Source organism: Bufo bufo, chromosome 2 (assembly GCF_905171765.1).
Source record: "Bufo bufo chromosome 2, aBufBuf1.1, whole genome shotgun sequence".
Classification (NCBI taxonomy): domain Eukaryota; kingdom Metazoa; phylum Chordata; class Amphibia; order Anura; family Bufonidae; genus Bufo; species Bufo bufo.
The window spans coordinates 257,796,049-257,814,025 of NC_053390.1; the positions used below are offsets into that span (position 1 = coordinate 257,796,049).

The 17,977-nt window shown below is 46.0% G+C and overlaps 1 protein-coding gene across 1 annotated transcript in view; it reads right to left on the reverse strand.

Annotated features, from left to right (window-relative positions):
* ACADS (acyl-CoA dehydrogenase short chain) overlaps positions 1-17,977 on the reverse strand; it is a 70,434-nt gene that overhangs the window by 29,052 nt on the left and 23,405 nt on the right. Inside the window, exon 5 of the mRNA XM_040416493.1 lies at positions 17,466-17,617. Within this exon, the coding sequence (XP_040272427.1) occupies positions 17,466-17,617 (152 nt within the window). The remainder of the gene's footprint in view (positions 1-17,465; positions 17,618-17,977) is intronic.

A 17,977-nucleotide genomic window follows, 5' to 3' on the forward strand; every position in this document is an offset into this window, starting at 1 on the left:
CAGTAATACAGAAACTGTATGGGCAACAGATTGCACCATAGGGCCCAGCACGTGGGTACTAAAAATACACGCCTAAAAACCGAGATAAAGTGGCTGCATGTTGCACACTAAGGAGAGTGGAAACAAAGCCACAGCATCCGGGAATGCGACCGCATTTGGAGGGTACAGGTCCTCAACCTGTTAAAGTAGAAATACGGCTGTGTAGTGTAGAGATACGACCAGACAGGTGCAATGGGTACAGCATCTGGAGAGGGTAGAGGTACTAGATTTAAGATTAGAGCGATGTGGCCGCATGGTGCACCCTAGGACCAGAGAAGTGCAGCGGCTACCGCGTTAGCAATGCTACCTATATTCCGAGGGGGAAAATAGGGCCACACGGTACCACAAAGAACGACAGGTGCACACCACAATTAAGTAAGTGCAATGGCAACTGAAGGAGGCCCTCTATTTTATCTGAGGGATACAGGGCCGCATAGTACACCATAGAGCCAGACAAGTGTAACGGCTGCAGCATCGGAGACGGTGCAGGAATCTACCTAAGAAGGGAGTAAGATGGCTGTTTGGTGCACACTATGATGAGGTAGGTGCAGTGGCCACGGCAATACAAGGTGGCCTCAATATCTTGTCCGGTAAGGGAGAAATAGTGCCGCAAGGTACACCATAAGGCCAGATAGGAGGTAGTGAAGGTACTCTACCTATGAAGGGAGCAAGGTGGCAGCTTGGTGCCCACTAGAACCAAACAGAGGCAATTGCAACATCAATTGAGAGTGGTCTCTATATCTCGCCCGGAAGGGAGAAATAGTGCCGCACGGAACACAATAGAGCCCGCCAGTATCAGGAGACGGTGTAGGTACTCTACCTATGAAGGGAGCAAGGTGGCTGGAAACAGACAGGAGCAATTGCTACGGCAATTGAAGGCGGCCTGTATATCTCGCCCGAAAGGGGGAAATAGTGCCACATGGAACACCATAGAGCCAGCCAGAGGTAAAGGCTACAGCATCTGGAGTAGGTGTAGGAACTCTACCTATGAAAGTAACAAGGCGGCTGGAAACAGACAGAAGTAATCGCCACGGCAATAGAAGCCGGCCTGTATTCTCTGGTACAGGCACTACAAAAGAACCTTTAGAGGCCGAGAAGGGTTACCAACCCTACAAGATGCGTTTGCCTGAATTATCAGCTTGCCTAGAACATAGCCCCTGGATAGGGGAACCAGGAAGGTCTGTCGTGTACAGCCTACGAGGGCGTAAGTACCAGAGACACCGTGTAGGTGTCCCAGTTGCTAAGCACGGTGACGGCTGCCTTACCTGTGCGGTAATTACCTGTGCAGGCAGGAGAGCGCCATCTGAAAGTCCACCATAGGGGTACCAAACCTGGGTAGGGTAGGTACCACCGTGCACGTTTGTCTTGACCTCACAGAGGGATCCTGCATGGTGGAAGACCGCCTGATGCTCTGTTCCGAGGGAATCGGTGCAGAGGTGTCCCCAGAGGCAACTGACAGAAAAGGCTTCGTCACCAGCCTCAGGCCTGTCCTGGGGCGACCCGAGGATGCCGAGGAGGGGTGGAAGCTAGTTAAGGCCACCCGAGGTTGGTCCGTGGGCTACTCCTTGCGTGACCCTGTATCTGAGCGTGAGCGTGGCCCATCTGCAGGGAGGACCCTGGGGGGGAGAGGAGACCGCAATTTGTAGGTGGCGCTCCAGAGACTCCGCCGGGGATTGGGCGAGTCAGGCAAGGTTCCCATGGTTCGACAGGGAGGGAGCCCATTCAGGGGGGACCTACACAAAAGGGTGGAAGGGGGGGGGGGGGGGACAAGCCGACCACATGGAAACCTCCGTAGACAACGGACGCACGTGAAATACGTGGCGATCCGATAGGGAGGCTGGGAGAGGAGGCCCTCATAGAGCAGCAGGGCTGACCTATCTGTCCCCGGATGCCACTGTTCCCAAGAGGTGCTGCAGCAGCTATAGATCAGTGGCAGGGCTGCAGGAGAATGCGGCAATTGAGAGGGGAGGGAGAGGGGGGAAAAGGAGCCTGCAGAGCAATTCAGCCAGAGGCTGCCTACCAGACCCCAGGAGCTGCAGCAAGGAGAGCAGCAAGATGGCGACCCGGTGTAGAAAAAAGAAGCCGACAGCCGAAGGAAGAACCGCCCCTCTGACAGAGCAGGGAACCTGGAGCTAGATTGGGCAGGCAGGAGAGGCCCCTCCCAGGCTCCCCCCACGGAGGGGAGGTGACGGAGCAAGCCCGGGAAGCCCAGAAAGTGGGCGGGGAGTTGCGGCCTAGTAGGTCCGAAAAGCCGGGGCCTAAATTAGTTGAGCGCGGCCGCGATTGCGGAGGTGCTCCGGAGTTGCCGCGACGAACGTGGGCCAGGTGGGGGAGAGAACTGGAGAAGAAACCCCCAGAGAGGGAAAAACGGAAGGCCAGGATACAGCTAAGAGATGAAGGTATCCGGGAAGGAGAGGAGAGGGGGGAACGCGCCCAGGCCCAGGGAGGAGGGTGGGAGACCCTAATCTAACATACTCACCCTCAGACGTCTTCAGGCTCAGCAATAACCACCCCCTCGGCGGACTCAACACGGGAACCGTGGGACTGCCGGAATTCCACTGCGGAAGCAGATTTGGGGACTGGGTGGCTGCCAGGTACCTGAGTACGCGCCCGCAGGGGGGCAACTAAAGTGGAACACGATGGAGCCATCCCTGCAGCAGGCTGGAACCTGCAGAGAAGAAAAATAAAAAATGATTGAAGAAAAAATAAAATAAAATAGCAGGATGACCTGCACAAAAAGGGCAGGTCAGGTCTGCCTCATACGGACACTAGAACAAGACTGATTAGCCTAGTGCCTGTGGAGAGGGTATAGCCCAACGGGGAGGAGCCAACACTTTTTATGTCTAGTGTCGCCTCCTAGTGGTAGTTGGACATATACCCATGGTGCTGTGTCCCCCAATGCCATGCACGAGAAATTTCCTCATAATGAATTTCCCCCATCGTACCAGCAGCAGAACATACACAGGGACAGATTTATCATTACACTTACATCTTACTCCACTTTTACATATGTCCAAAGTCAGATTTATTAATGGTCCTTTATACTGTGATAAATGTGGTTTGACGGTAGCAGTTTATCGTTCAGTAAGCGGATTTACAAAAGTCGCATGTTCTATTAAAAAGTCGCATAAGATAAGCATGGTCCTCACTGGAGTGAAATTGCGCAATTCATTGCGAATTTTTTTAATTGTCGCAATAGTAAATCTGTCTAGAGATTAATTTACATAAGAAAACACGCCCACTTTCAGAAAACTGGCGAGCATAGCGCAGAGCCAATAAAAGTCGCAAAATTTTGAGCAGTTTTAGCGATTGCGCAAAAATTTGCGACTTTTTCACTCCATTATTTTGACTTGAGCTAATGATAAATCTGGCCCACGGTGGCTACAGGCGACTGCACTTCACTTACTGACTGGTTGTACAGGGACAGAGGCAGCACACATACCAGTGTCCCAATACTATAGATAAGCACATAGGACAGCAGTGTCTACACAGCCGATTGAGGCCTCCATCACAGCTCTATAGGGATAGTCACCCAACTTTTATAGACAGCTGAATAGCAAATCTGCCTAGTTATGCACTGATAATTCTGTCTTTCACTGCATAATTGTGCAGATTTGCCTTTAGTAGCTTTGGAAGCTGGGTAGGTATGTGACGGTATGCTGGAGACTAAAATACATACAGTATATACTCACAGTTGTCCTAATATTATATTTTATGGATATAGCGTATACAGAATATATGTACTAAGTGTGACCTCTAATACATGTTTGCAGACATCGCCTAGGCATGTAGTGTTAGATCTCCACTTATAGACAGATTGACTGCTGGCGACAAGACTGTAGAGCTGCATTAGTGACAACAGATACGGTACCATATGACAGATTCGCACAATGTATCAGGGCCACACGGTGTATATTTTCTATAACCAATATAGCATCCTTATAACCACCTCACAGACATTGTTACCCAGCTTTCTCAGGCTACAGAATGCCAGATCAAACTACTCATTCACTGGTAAACCCCCAACTCTCATATTATAGAATATCTGGATGGATTTACTATACAGGATCCTGGAAAGCATGACCAAGTATCCATGCAAAGTTGCAACTGACAAATCAGCCAAGTTGACAAATCCTCCATTCCGTAGCATAGCTAGAGAGGCTTGTCATTCAGGGCCCTGGGAATGCTGAGTAACACATTATAAGGTTAAGTAATAGGGACTGCTAAACACTAAATCTATCAAAATAAATCCCTCTCGGGGGCGGTGCCTAGCCGCTGATGGAGACAGAGCTGTAGGAGAGATCTCCTTCCTCTGAAGTCCGTGCTCTGCAGCTAATGCACCGAAATACCTGAGACAATATGGTAAAAATCGGGAGAGACAAGCCCAGAGAAGTCCCTAGACATTCCAATTCGCAGAAAAACCCGGCGGAGATGGATAAATACCTCTATAAGAAAAGTGCTGGGTCCCCAGCGCGCGATTCCAAGATGGCGCGGGACGAAAGACAGAATTCCTACAGAGGATGAGAATGCAGAGAGCGATGTAGCGTCGTGCGCGGGAGACGACCGGGAAGACAATATTGGCGCCCTCACGAAAGCCTTTTTTAAAGCCACGCTACAACAAGCGATTGCCCCGCTCATAAAGGAGATGCGTGACCTCAGCCATGAGATGAGATCCTTAGGCCAGAGGGTAGAAAAGCTGGAATCGAGACACGATCGTATTATCGTTCACAGCACAGCACTCGAACGGTCGCTGGAACAACATGCCTCCTCGCTGAACACTGCCCACCTCATGATAGAGGACCAAGAGAATAGAGGCAGGAGGAGGAATCTCCGGCTTAAAGGCCTCTCAGAGTTAGTGGCGAATGAAGACCTGGAGCCTGCCGTCATGAAGATATTTCCGGATCTACTGGGGGAACAAAGGGCAGCCTCCATTGTCATTGAGCGGGTTCATCGCTCCCTCAGGGCCAAACCCAAGACGGATGAACCGCCGAGAGACGTGGTTTGTGGGCTCTTAAGTTTTAGAGACACAGCTGCCACCCTACAAGCCGCAAGGAACAAGAAGGAAATCAGGTACACCGACTCTGTTATCCTTTTATTTCAAGATCTAGCGCCCTCCACATTGGCGAAGAGGCGAATTCTCAGACCCCTCACGGAACAACTCAGAAGTCAGAAAGTGCTATACAAATGGCTGTTCCCTTTCGGGTTAACCTTCGCTAAAAATGGCCGCAGATGTGTTGTTCGCGCCTTTTCTGATCCTGCTGAGGCCTGGTCCATATTGGAGGTCCCTCCAGTTCAAATAGATTCCTGGCTGCCAGTGGATTCACTAGTGGACACACTACCTCGCCTCCCGCCAAGAGAACCGTGGGAGACGGTCACCAGACCGAAATCCAGCAGCAAGAGACGGGCTGACGTTCAATAGGCCCTCATCATCAGGGGATTTGCTTCAGTGTATTTACGCAGATAACTGTAGTCTCCTATAACCCTTGACACACTAGAGAAAACAGGGAGTTCTCTCGGTGATGTGTCACGGCTGCCTTGCTTTTTGTGCAAGTCACTGCTATCATTCTTAGAGTATGATCTTTACTGTTACCCTGTTTATTTGCTATGGGACCCAATACTGATAAAAAGTTAATGTCGGTTTGATTATTATCCCAATGAGCTAGTACGCATGTCACGTGTGCCATATTCATTTAAGGTGGTCTTATAACAGGAGTTGGTCACTCTGTATTCCAAATTCTCCCATCTACCCTAAAGGGTTATTCAGTCCACAGGTTCAAGATTTTTCCTGTGCTTCAGTTTATGGCATATTTGACATGACCTAAATTTAACCCGCTAGGTTATTATTGTCATGTAATATTTCATCCTCTACTCTCCTTAGTATGTTCTATTTTTACCAGGTATTATACAATATGTAATAGCTCCTTGGAGCATGGATGTGAGGACCCGGGCTAGGATGTTCACTTACCATCTTCCTCTGCCCTCGCCAATTGTGTTGGCTTTAGACGACACATTGCATGTCTTCCTTGCTTCAAGGATAGTGCTTGTTAGTTCACTGTTATTGTGGCACATGTTTGTGCCTATGTTCTTCCCCATTTTTTCTATCTGTTACAGCTTTGCTTGGGCGACCTTTATATTAGTATTGATGCTGGATCATGCTGACTCCTCATGGCGGTACTTAATGTAACTACTTTCAATGTGAGAGGCCTCAACACACCTCAGAAGCGCTCTCAAATCTTTACTATGTTGAGGAAAAACAAAAGTGATATTTGTTTTCTACAGGAAACTCATTTTAAGAATGAGAAAGTTCCTAAACTTCCAAAAACCAATTTCTCACAGTGGTATCACAGCACATACCACAAAGCCGCAAGAGGAGTCAGCATAGGCATTGGTAAAAGTGTACCTTTTGTGACCACGGGGACCCAAATAGATCCGGAAGGTAGATTCATGTTTGTGAAAGGCAGGGTAGGTCAGGTTATGGTTTCCCTAGCTTGTCTCTATGCGCCTAATACGCGCCAGCACAAATGGATCAAACTTACCCTCAGAAGCTTCAGAGATTTTGCGGAGGGAATTTTAATAGTAGGGGGAGATATCAATATCTCGCTTAATCCCTCATTAGACACTTCCGTAGGTGGTTCAGCTCAATCCCAGAAGACGATAGGAGGTATCCAACTGCTGTTGAGGGATCTTAAGCTAATAGATACTTGGAGGTTGTTGCATAGTTCTGACAGGGACTACACATTTTACTCAGCAGTCCACCATACATACCAACGTTTAGATTACATATTTATTTCTCAATCCCATGTTGAAATGGTACGCGATTCAAAGATAGACCCCATCACTGTTTCCAACCATGCCCCGGTGACCACTGCTCTCTCCTTTATGAACTTACCTATTAGGGAGTGGGCTTGGCGTCTCAATGAGACTTTATTAGATTCCGAACGTCACTTGTCTGACATCTCGAAAAAACTTTCAAGATATTTTCAGGAGAATAATCCCAAGGACACGTCACAAACTATAACGTGGGAGGCACATAAGGCATTTATTCGGGGGGAATTAATAGCCCTAGGCTCTCGCATTAAGAAAGAGAGGCAGAGTAAAATAAACTCCCTGATAAGCCAAATATCCTCCATAGAAACTAAGCAGAAAAGATCCATTGTTCTGTCTTCACAGGCTGAACTTGATACCCTTAGGAGACAACTAAAAGAACTCCTCAATGTTAGATGTGCCAAGGCTTATCAATACTCTAAAGCCCAATTTTATCTCCATGGGGATAAGGGGAACCGCTTAATGTCGCATATGATAAAGAAGAGAAACGAGGCACAACATATTGCAGCAATCAGAACAGATAAAGGCACACTGGTAGACACCACTAAGGATATTGCAAGAGAGTTCTGCTCGTTCTATTCTAAGTTATACAATATTGACCCCCCTATAGAGTCGCCACACAAGGAACATATCCAAGATGAGAAGCGTCAGTTAATTGACAGCTTTCTTTCAAAATTACACCTTCCCAGTTTGCAGGAGTCAGATAGCTCCTCTCTTCTTGCAGCGGTCACAGAAGACGAAGTCTTAAAAATACTTAGCTCAATGCCTATGGGAAAAGCTCCGGGGCCAGATGGTCTACCTGTAGGCTATTATAAGAAACTTTTACCAGTCTTATCCCCAGAGCTAACTAAATGGTGTCAGGCACTGTTAGAAGGAAACCCCTTACCAAAACAGACCTTGGAAGCCACTATTACCATCATACACAAAGAGGGGAAAGATAACAAAGAATGTAGAAATTACCGCCCTATTTCTTTGTTAAACATAGACGTCAAGATTTGGGCCAAACTCCTTGCCTCTAGACTAGCCCCCCTTATACCAAAAATAGTCCACCCAGAGCAGGCGGGATTCGTGTTGGGTCGAGAGGGTAGTTCTCAATCATGCAGATTGATAAATGCAGCTTTCTGGGTTCAGAAGAATTCTTCCCCATTAGTCCTTCTCAGCACAGATGCTGAGAAGGCTTTCGATAGGGTAAATTGGCTATTCATGCAGAGAACTTTGCATAGATTTGGAGTGCCAGATACCTTTGTACGAGCTGTAATGTCTCTGTATGGATCCCCAGGAGCGAGAGTGAGAGTTAATGGTACATTATCCGAGCCCTTTCCCATCACGAATGGGACACGACAGGGCTGCCCCCTGTCTCCCTCTCTCTTTATTCTTGTAATGGAGACTTTGCTACAGGCATTCAGAGATGATTCTCGCATAAGGGGTTTAAAAATTGGTAGTTCTGAACATAAATGTGCTGCATTTGCAGATGATCTTATGCTTTTAATTACCAATCCCACAATGGCCTTTCCTCATGTCTTGGACATCTTCTCTGAATTTGGCAATCTGTCCAATTTTAAAATTAACTACACTAAGTCGGAGTCAATGGGTTTTAACCTTTCGACCCACACGGTTCACTTATTGAAAGACAAATTCCCATTCAGGTGGAATTCTACCTCTCTTCCATATTTAGGGATAACTCTCCCCAATAACACCTCCCTCCTATATAAACTAAATTATCCTACATTAGTAAAAAAGATTCAGGAGCAATTGAGTACTCTTGCTCTGCCGTGGTTGTCCTGGATAAGTAGAAAAAACCTCTTACAAACTTATATTATACCTAAAATAACGTACCTATTACAAATGGTGCCTATATTTCTCCCAAAGTCTTTCTTTAAAATGATCAGACGTATCCTTACGACTTTCCTATGGAGAGGTAAGAAGCCTAGGATTTCCTTCTTCAAACTTGCAAGGAGTAGAGCTCACGGTGGTTTCGGCCTCCCGGATGTGGAGCAATATTACAATGCGATCCAACTTAAAAGGTGGTTACAGTTGTGCATATCTAAATATAAGATATTGGGATCGGATATAGAATCAGGTTTGTGGGGGTTGAACACTTCCTCTTCTATCCCACAGAACCTCACAAGAGGTGTATTCCAGACCATAAGGTCCTTGCACACAACATTGGGGATATTCTCCTCCCCCCCTAAGACCCTACCTGCAAAGTTTATTCCTTATTTCTTAAATAAATACTCCCAGGAATTACCCCATTTTTGGAAAGGTTTGAAAGATGTCCCGGTCTCTTCCTTGTTGCAAGAGATTGGTTCAGCTGATAACATTCCAAACTTTTGTTCCCAAGTCATTGCTGTTAGCAACTTTATTGCTAATCAGGAGCTTCAGAACTCCCTCAAGGCCTTACTGTCTAACACTAAGATCCAGACAGACCCCACGTGGTTTGAAAGATTAACCACACTAGACTCCTGCCCGAAACGTTGTATATCTACCCTATACAAGGCATTGATCACCCCTATTGATTCAGTTGTCCCCTCCTATATCAGATCCTGGGAAAAATACCTCAACATATCTATTTCCGATCAAGATATTATACACATCCACCGAAACTCTCATGGTTTTTCGAGATGCGCAAAAATCCAGGAGCACTCATATAAGACAGTAACAAGGTGGTATAACGATCCGCAGAAGCTATTTTTAATGGGTCTTTCTCAATTGGATAAGTGCTGGAGATGCTCGGTTCACACGGGTTCCCTGGGTCATATATTTTGGCATTGTCCCCAGATTCGTCAGTTCTGGGACCTAATTGGAAGGGAAATTAATAAAATTTGTCATTCTGACTTGAACTTCTCTCCCCAATCTGTACTTCTATGGCTACCAGATGATAAATGGTACCCCTCTTCAAGAGATTTGGCCACTTTACTGATCCAGGCGGCGAGACTTTTAATCCCACTTCAATGGCTTAGTCCCCTGTCCCCTACATTAGAACAATGGCGCACAAAAGTTGACCAAATATACTTAATGGAGGAGTTAGTAAGCTGGTCAAACAGATCCCATGAAAAATTTACTAGGTTATGGAAACCTTGGAAGTCATATCGAAATCCTCCCTAGTCAACTATAGTCCAGCACAATGTTTTCCAGAAAACTATGTCCATGTGATAGGTTTTATCACTATTTATACAACTAGGTAGTTTGTTCAACTCGACCCCTCAATGCTGTAGCAGAATGTTTGCTTGGTTCTAATGCTAGACTCAAATGTTTATGAGGTTCCAAGCATATTTCCTTAGTTTCCGTTGCCCTTAGAGGGGAATATTTGATTTTATTTTATTCTGATGGATTCTAATTGATTTGATTAGGTGGTTGCAGTAGTGTCTGAATTGTCTTTCTTCATTTAATCTGCGGTCATTGTATTTGTAAGGCACTATTGTTTACATTTTGGACCAGTAATACTACATGTTTGTACCATATTTTTCTTTTTATAATGCCATCAAATGTTCCCCTCATTCCGTCCTTTAACTCCCTCTCCTTCTTTACTCCCATTCCTTCCCTCCCTTCCCCCCCGGACCTTCCCTACCTTTCTTACCATTTTCATAAGATGTGGTTTTTGTCTATATCACTTATTTGAAATCTCTTGTGTATAACCACTGTAATTCTTTATGGTGTAATGTAAGAAATTGTTTACTTTTGAAATTGAAAATAAAAAGAGATTTGATAAAAATAAAAAATAAATAATCCCTCTCAGCTCTCCCAAATAATGCCACAGCTAGGCAGATTTCAGGAACCTATGAAAGCTGGGAAACTTGTACAATGTGAGAGTACAGCGACAAGACTTCTACTCCAACTTCTTTTGTTGTTTTTCAAGGTTTAGTGTTCCTTTAACCCCTTAAAGGGGTTGCCCCACAAACAATATTCTCAAACAATTCTCAAACCAACACCTGGATCTAAATACTTTTGTAATTGCATGTAATTTAAAATTTAATATAGCCAATATACATTTTAGCAAATAAAATGTATCTGTATAGCGCCACCTGCTGTTTAGGTGGATGCATATGTTCAGTTCCATCCTTCAACCACCTCCTGAGCTGTGATGGGGAGAGAGATGCAACAGAAAGAACATGCCCCTTGAGCTATCAGCTTCATATAAATCTAGCAGCGCAACTGGAACAATGAATGGGGAGATCTCTGGATCCTTGTGAGGTACAGGGCTGGTTCTTTGTTAGAAAGATATTGTCACATATAATATGATGAACAATTTTCATTTTTTACATTAACCATGGATAACCCCCTTTAAGAACCAAGCGATTTTCCATTTTTGATTTTAAATTTTTACTCCCTGTCCCCTGAAGCAACTATTTTTGCATTCACATAGCCGTATGAGGGCTTGTTTTTTGCAGGACAAGTTCCACTTTCTAGCGGCACCACTTTATATTTCATACAATAATTTTTTTTTTTTCAGCTTTCTACTAAAAAGTCCAAATGGGGTGGAAGTGGGAAAAACTGACCTGTTACCTTCATTCTCCAGATCAGTATGATTACAGCGATACCACATTTATATAGTTATTCTTAAAAACTTTGAAAATTTTTTTTTTCTTTGCATCACCATATTGTGACCCACATAACTGTTTTATAGTTATGTCTATGGAGCTGTGTTAGGGCTAATTTTTTCTGGGGCGTTCACTGTACAGGATAAATACAATGATTTTTGATTATTGTTTTGATATTGTTTATTGTTATTCAGTTTTATTTTTAATATGGGGAAAGAGGGATGATCAGATTTTTTATTAAATTTTATAAACTTTTTTTAAACTTTTTATTACAATTATATTATGCTCCCTGAGGTAACTTGAAAATGCGATTATCTGATTGCTTCTCCCATAGACTGCAATGATTTAACATTGCAATCTATTGGAGATTAACTATCTTTCTATAGAGCCCTGCAGAGGAACATCACTGTGGCAGGCCTTAGAATAGTTCTTTCAGAGGGCCCTGGGCTGCCATAGCAAACAAACATTTGGGCCCCAGGAGAGCAGCGCTCCCAGGGTTAAACCGACCAGATGTTGTGGTCACAAGTAACCACATCCTCTGAGGGGTTAAATGTCCATGATTGGCATTATCACCGATCATGGATATTGCCTTGGGGTGTCTGATGTGTAAAACAGCAGGCAACCGGCGGCTATGGCAACCCACTCAACTTCTGAGTAGGCGCCATGTTTAAAGAGCGGATTTCCACCGTACATGTACGGGGGAGGTTCTTAAGGGGTTAAAGGGGTTGTCCAAGTAATTTTTTTGTTCTTTGTATGTTTCTAACTAAGCAAATGTAAGGGGTTTTCAATTCACTTCATCTAGGGTGGCCCAGTTCTTCTAGTTAGCTGAACATCACATGACCTGTGATGTCAGTTGCTTCCCCTGCTCGGAAGTTCAGTGCACAAGCCTGAGGGAGCACGTCTGTCTCTGTGCACGGAACGTCACAGTGAAGGCTGTGCTGGTTGGAGCAACAAGCCACAATCCCTGAACTGCCCGACCTGCTGGCTGAGCTGTGTCTCTCCTCCCACTGGATTCTTCAGCAAAGTTTAACCCCTTCTAGCATTAGCAGCACAGACTCAGGGCTGGAGGCTCTGCCTCAGGTACTGAGCAGCTGCAGGGTTTCCTCTTCTCCAGGCACGAAAGAGACTAATTCTGTATACAGGATCCTCACTCCCTACTCACCCTCCAAACACACAGCTGACAAGAACTGGAGTCCTCTCCTCTGTACTCTTCTGCCAGCTATGAGGAAGTGTGTGCAGAGCACTGAACAAGAACAGGTAGGGGGAAGATCCTGTGTGTATCAGTAAAGTCATTGTACTATACAGCAGGACTTGTAGTACTACACATACAACATGCTGCTAAGTATCCCAGCAGTCAGGGCAGCACTTTCATTCACTCCCTTTGCAGAGCAGGGGTAGGGGATAGACAGTCTTTGTTGACAACCTCAGAGACTGTTACACACCCCCACATCTCTGCAACTGCATGTAAACAAAGGGGCCAGAACATAATTAGGTAAATGAGCAAATATAATTTGCCTAAAACTTTTTGGTCTAACACTTGCTTAGCTAATATAGATATTTCTGACCATCAGATTTACAGTGCTTTGTTTTTTCTACATAACTTGGACAACCCCTTTAAGTGACCACAGGTCAAAAAGTGCATATATTTCTTGCCTGAGGAATTATATTACAAGTCACATGTTCCTATCCCATCTCCTGTGACTGACCTTTTTAAAACCCCTATTTTCTGGCTTTAAAAATTATATGTCCACATTCAGGAAGCACTGTCACAAGCCTAATTCACGAAAGCTAATTAACTCCTACAATTTTTAGTATCAAGAGATTTTTTGCATTCCCACGTTCATATGAGTTTTATTAACTAAATATCCAGTTTCAGAAATGCATTGTCACGGCGGACAGGGAACTCAGACACACTGATAAACCAACAACCAGGCTCTAGGCGAGAAGCAGGGGAAGGGTCACCTCCTAGCTAAACCCCGACCTCTCTCCCTGCACTGCTCAGCCCACACTCAGACCCTGAAGGTAGGAACGACGCACCCCCGCGCCCGGGCCAAAACACCCCAGACTCCCCGAGATGGCGAAAAGGGGAAAAGGAGCAGCCCGCCCGCACAGAACCCGGATGGGAAAGATGACACAAACACAACCTAGACAGCAATCAACAAAAACTGAAACCACACTTATCTTTTCTGAGCTGGAACAGACAACCCTCCTTCCTTGCTTCCAAGGCCAGACTGATGTCTATAACCCGCTCAGAACACTGGACTAGAGTGATATTTAAACCAATGACCCCACACAGTGCACCTGATGGGAGGCGGGTCCAGCACGACTCCAAAAGAAAACAAAACGAAACACGTGCTGCTATTCTGGCCGACCTCCGCACATAGTCAGAGCAGGGCATGACAGTACCCCCCCTTCTAAAGACCAATCTTATCCGGATAGGATCTATGAAAAGCCCTTACCAATCGGCTGGCACTGGCATCCAGCGCCGGAACCCACGTCCTCCCCTTAGGGCCGTATCCCCTCCAGTGTACCAGGTACTGAAGGGAACCCCGAAGAACTCTAGAGTCGAGAACCCTGGAGATCTCGAACGGGAGGAGGAGGCAATGGCGATGGTTCCACCGATTTTACGTATTTTTTTTAGTAAAGACCTGTGGAACACATCATGGATCCTCCAAGTCTGCGGAAGATCCAGCCAAAACACTACTGGATTGATCACCGCAGATATTTTGTACGGACCGATAAATCTTGGACCCAGTTTCCAAGATGGCACTCTCAATTTAATATTTTTAGTGGACAACCACACCAGATCACCCACACACAGGTCCGGACCAGTCACACGTCTCTTGTCAGCCATTCGCTTATACCTCTCGCCCATCTTCTCCAAATTCCCTTGGATCCTCCTCCAGATAGAGGACAAGGCAGAAGAAAATCTCTCCTCCTCTGGCATCCCAGAGGAACCAGTCCCAGAAAAGGTACCAAACTGAGGATGAAAACCGTAGGCACCAAAAAATGGCGACTTACCCGTGGACTCCTGCTTACGGTTATTCAAAGCAAATTCTGCTAGGGACAAGAATGAGGACCAGTTCTCCTGATTCTCAGCCACAAAGCACCTCAAGTAGGTCTCCAGGTTTTGATTAGTACGCTCTGTCTGTCCATTCGACTGCGGATGAAAAGCCGAAGAGAACGAAAGTTGAATGCCCAGCCGAGAACAGAACACCCTCCAAAACCTGGAGACAAACTGCGTGCCCCTATCAGAGACCACATCCGAATGAATACCATGCAATTTCCGAGTCATGGCGTTAGGCAGACTAGTTAAAGATATAAAGTGAGCCATTTTACTGAAACGGTCAACTACCACCAAAATTACTGTTCTCCCGGAGGAACTCGGCAGATCCGTAATAAAGTCCATAGACAAATTAGTCCAAGGACGAGACGGAATTGACAATGGAAGAAGTGAACCAGCCGGTTGAGTATGAGCAACCTTTGACCGAGCACAGGTCTCACAAGCTGCCACCAGAACCTCCGAGACACCAGATCACAGGTGGACTTACCACCAGGATGTCCAGCAAGGACAGTATCGTGATGTTCCTTGAATACCTTGTATCGCAGGCCTTCAGGAACAAACAACCTCCCTGGGGGACAAGAACCAGGATCCCCCTCCTGAGCTCCCAACACCTCCATCTCCAATTTGGGGTACAGAGCGGAGACCACCACCCCATCAGCTAAAATCGGAGCAGGATCCTCTGAATCAGCTCCCCCAGTAAAGCTGCGAGACAAGGCATCCGCCTTGACGTTCTTAACCCCTAGGCGAAAGATAACCACAAAATTGAACCTGGTAAAAAACAGTGACCATCTGGCCTGTCTAGGGTTCAGACGCTTGGCAGATTGCAAGTAAGCCAAATTCTTATGGTCTGTATATACCGTAACGTGGTGAGACGCCCCCTCCAACCAGTGACGCCATTCCTCAAAGGCCAACTTGATAGAGAGTTGCTGGCTATCTCCAACATCATAATTCCTCTCGGCGACCAAGAGCTTCTTGGAGTAAAAAGCACACGGGACCTATTTGCCAGGAGATGGACCCTGCGACAGCACCGCTCCAACCCCCACTTCAGATGCATCAACCTCCACTACGAATGGCTGAGACACAACGGGCTGCACCAGAATGGGAGCAGACGCAAAACGCTCCTTAATAGCCGAAAAGGCCTGCAATGCCTCATCCGACCAGACAGAGACGTCGGCGCCCTTCTTAGTCATATCAGTGAGAGGTCTTACAATGGTAGAATAGTTCGAAATAAATTTTCTATAATAATTAGTAAACCCCAGGAACCTCATTAAAGCTTTCTGATTCTCAGGTCGGTCCCACTCCAGAACCGCCCGGACCTTTTCGAGGTCGATACGAAAACCAGAGTCAGAAAGCAGATATCCCAAGAATGGAAGCTCCTGCACCGAAAACAAACATTTCTCCAATTTAGCATATAATTTATTCTCCTGAAGGATCGTCAAAACCTGTCTCACATGATCCTGATGGGTCTTCAGATCAGGAGAGTAAATTAAAATGTCATCCAAATAAACCACCACGAATCTCCCCACCAAATGATGAAAAATGTCATTGACGAATCGCTGAAATACTGCTGGCGCGTTCGTCAACCCAAAAGGCATAACCAGATTCTCAAAATTTCCCTCGTGCGTATTGAAGGCCGTTTTCCACTCATCCCCCTCCTTGATTCTGATCAGATTGTAGGCCCCTCTCAAATCCAACTTGGAGAACACCTTGGCTCCAACAATCTGATCAAAAAGGTCAGAGATCAAAGGCAGGGGATATGGATCCCGGACCGTAATACGGTTCAATTCCCGGAAACCCGATCTGGGTCATCGTAGATCAAACCCAGGGCCTTAAAAAATTCCTCCACCGACCGGAGGGCCCGAGAACCGGGCGGCAGAGAAAAGGCCCAGGATTGCGCGTCCCCTTTAAGCAGAGAAATGATTATACCTATACTCTGACTCTCATCACCTGACGACGATGGATGCAGCCGAAAATACAATTTGCAAGACTCCCTAAAACGGATCAAGTTATCCGTACCCCCTGCAAATCGATCAGGAAGTGCCACTTTTGGCTCCACACAAATTTGGCATGCACCTGATGCCAGAGCATTCTGACACCGTGTGACCGAACTACACAGATCCGCAACCTCTATGGATAATCCCTGCATGCAGTCAACCAGTGCATCAATTGACGCCATCACAAAAACGCAGAGTAATGGCAGTCACAGTATGGCGGGTTATAATGTCACGGCGGACTGGGAACTCAGACACACTGATAAACCAACAACCAGGCTCTAGGCGAGAAGCAGGGGAAGGGTCACCTCCTAGCTAAATCCCGACCTCTCTCCCTGCACTGCTCAGCCCACACTCAGACCCTGAAGGTAGGAACGACGCGCCCGGGCCAAAACACCCCAGACTCCCCGAGATGGCGAAAAGGGGAAAAGGAGCAGCCCGTCCGCACAGAACCCGGATGGGAAAGATGACACAAACACAACCTAGACAGCAATCAACAAAAACTGAAACCACACTCATCTTTTCTGAGCTGGAACAGACAACCCTCCTTCCTTGCTTCCAAGGCCAGACTGATTTCTATAACCCGCTCAGAACACTGGACTAGAGTGATATTTAAACCAATGACCCCACCCAGTGCACCTTATGGGAGGCGGGTCCAGCACGACTCCAAAACAAAACTAAACTAAACACGTGCTGCTATTCTGGCCGACCTCCGCACATAGTCAGAGCAGGGCATGACATTCATTGTGACAATCTTTATGCTCTAAAAAGTACTACATAAAGGGAGTAGGATTTCTGTATATTGTGATATACTGATAAACATACTGAGGGCAGGATGTGAGACTTTTAATGTATATTACACTATAATAACTGTATGCAGTATATTTCCGCAAATTTTGTCAGAAATCTCAAGAAACCCTTGTAATTAATAAATCAAAAGGAATAATATCGCCAGCAAACAATAACAGGAGCGGGAGAAAGCTGTTTTTACATGATTGGGTCACTCACCTTGTGTTTCATGGACTTATCTGTTGTAGCAAAGACGACAACTGCAGAGGCATCCCATGCGTTTGTAATCCAGGATTTTGTTCCATTCAGAATCCACTCGTCCCCATCCAGCCTGGCTACGGTACTTGCTGCTCCGGCATCACTGCCATTACCTACCAATGAAAAGAGATTAGCATTCTAGCTCCAAAGCAGTTCAGCAGTCACTGAGAAATGTGGGAGCATGTATTCATTTCTATATCTAGTGCTTAAATTGTTTATGCTTGTATATGGTGTCCTTGGTAGCAGTATGGCCTCATTATGCATATAAATCAGGTTGGACTAGTCATAGATCTTACAGCGAAATTTCCTGGTGGGCCGTCGCCTGGGGGGCCACCCAAGCCCTCCTCTATGCCGCTGGCCTGGTACATAATGAGCTCTCAGCAGTAATTAATGCTGTGAGAATGAGGTACTCATGTACCCGGCCAGCAATCGCACATGCCCTCTTAATATCAACTGCTTTGGCCTACATCTCA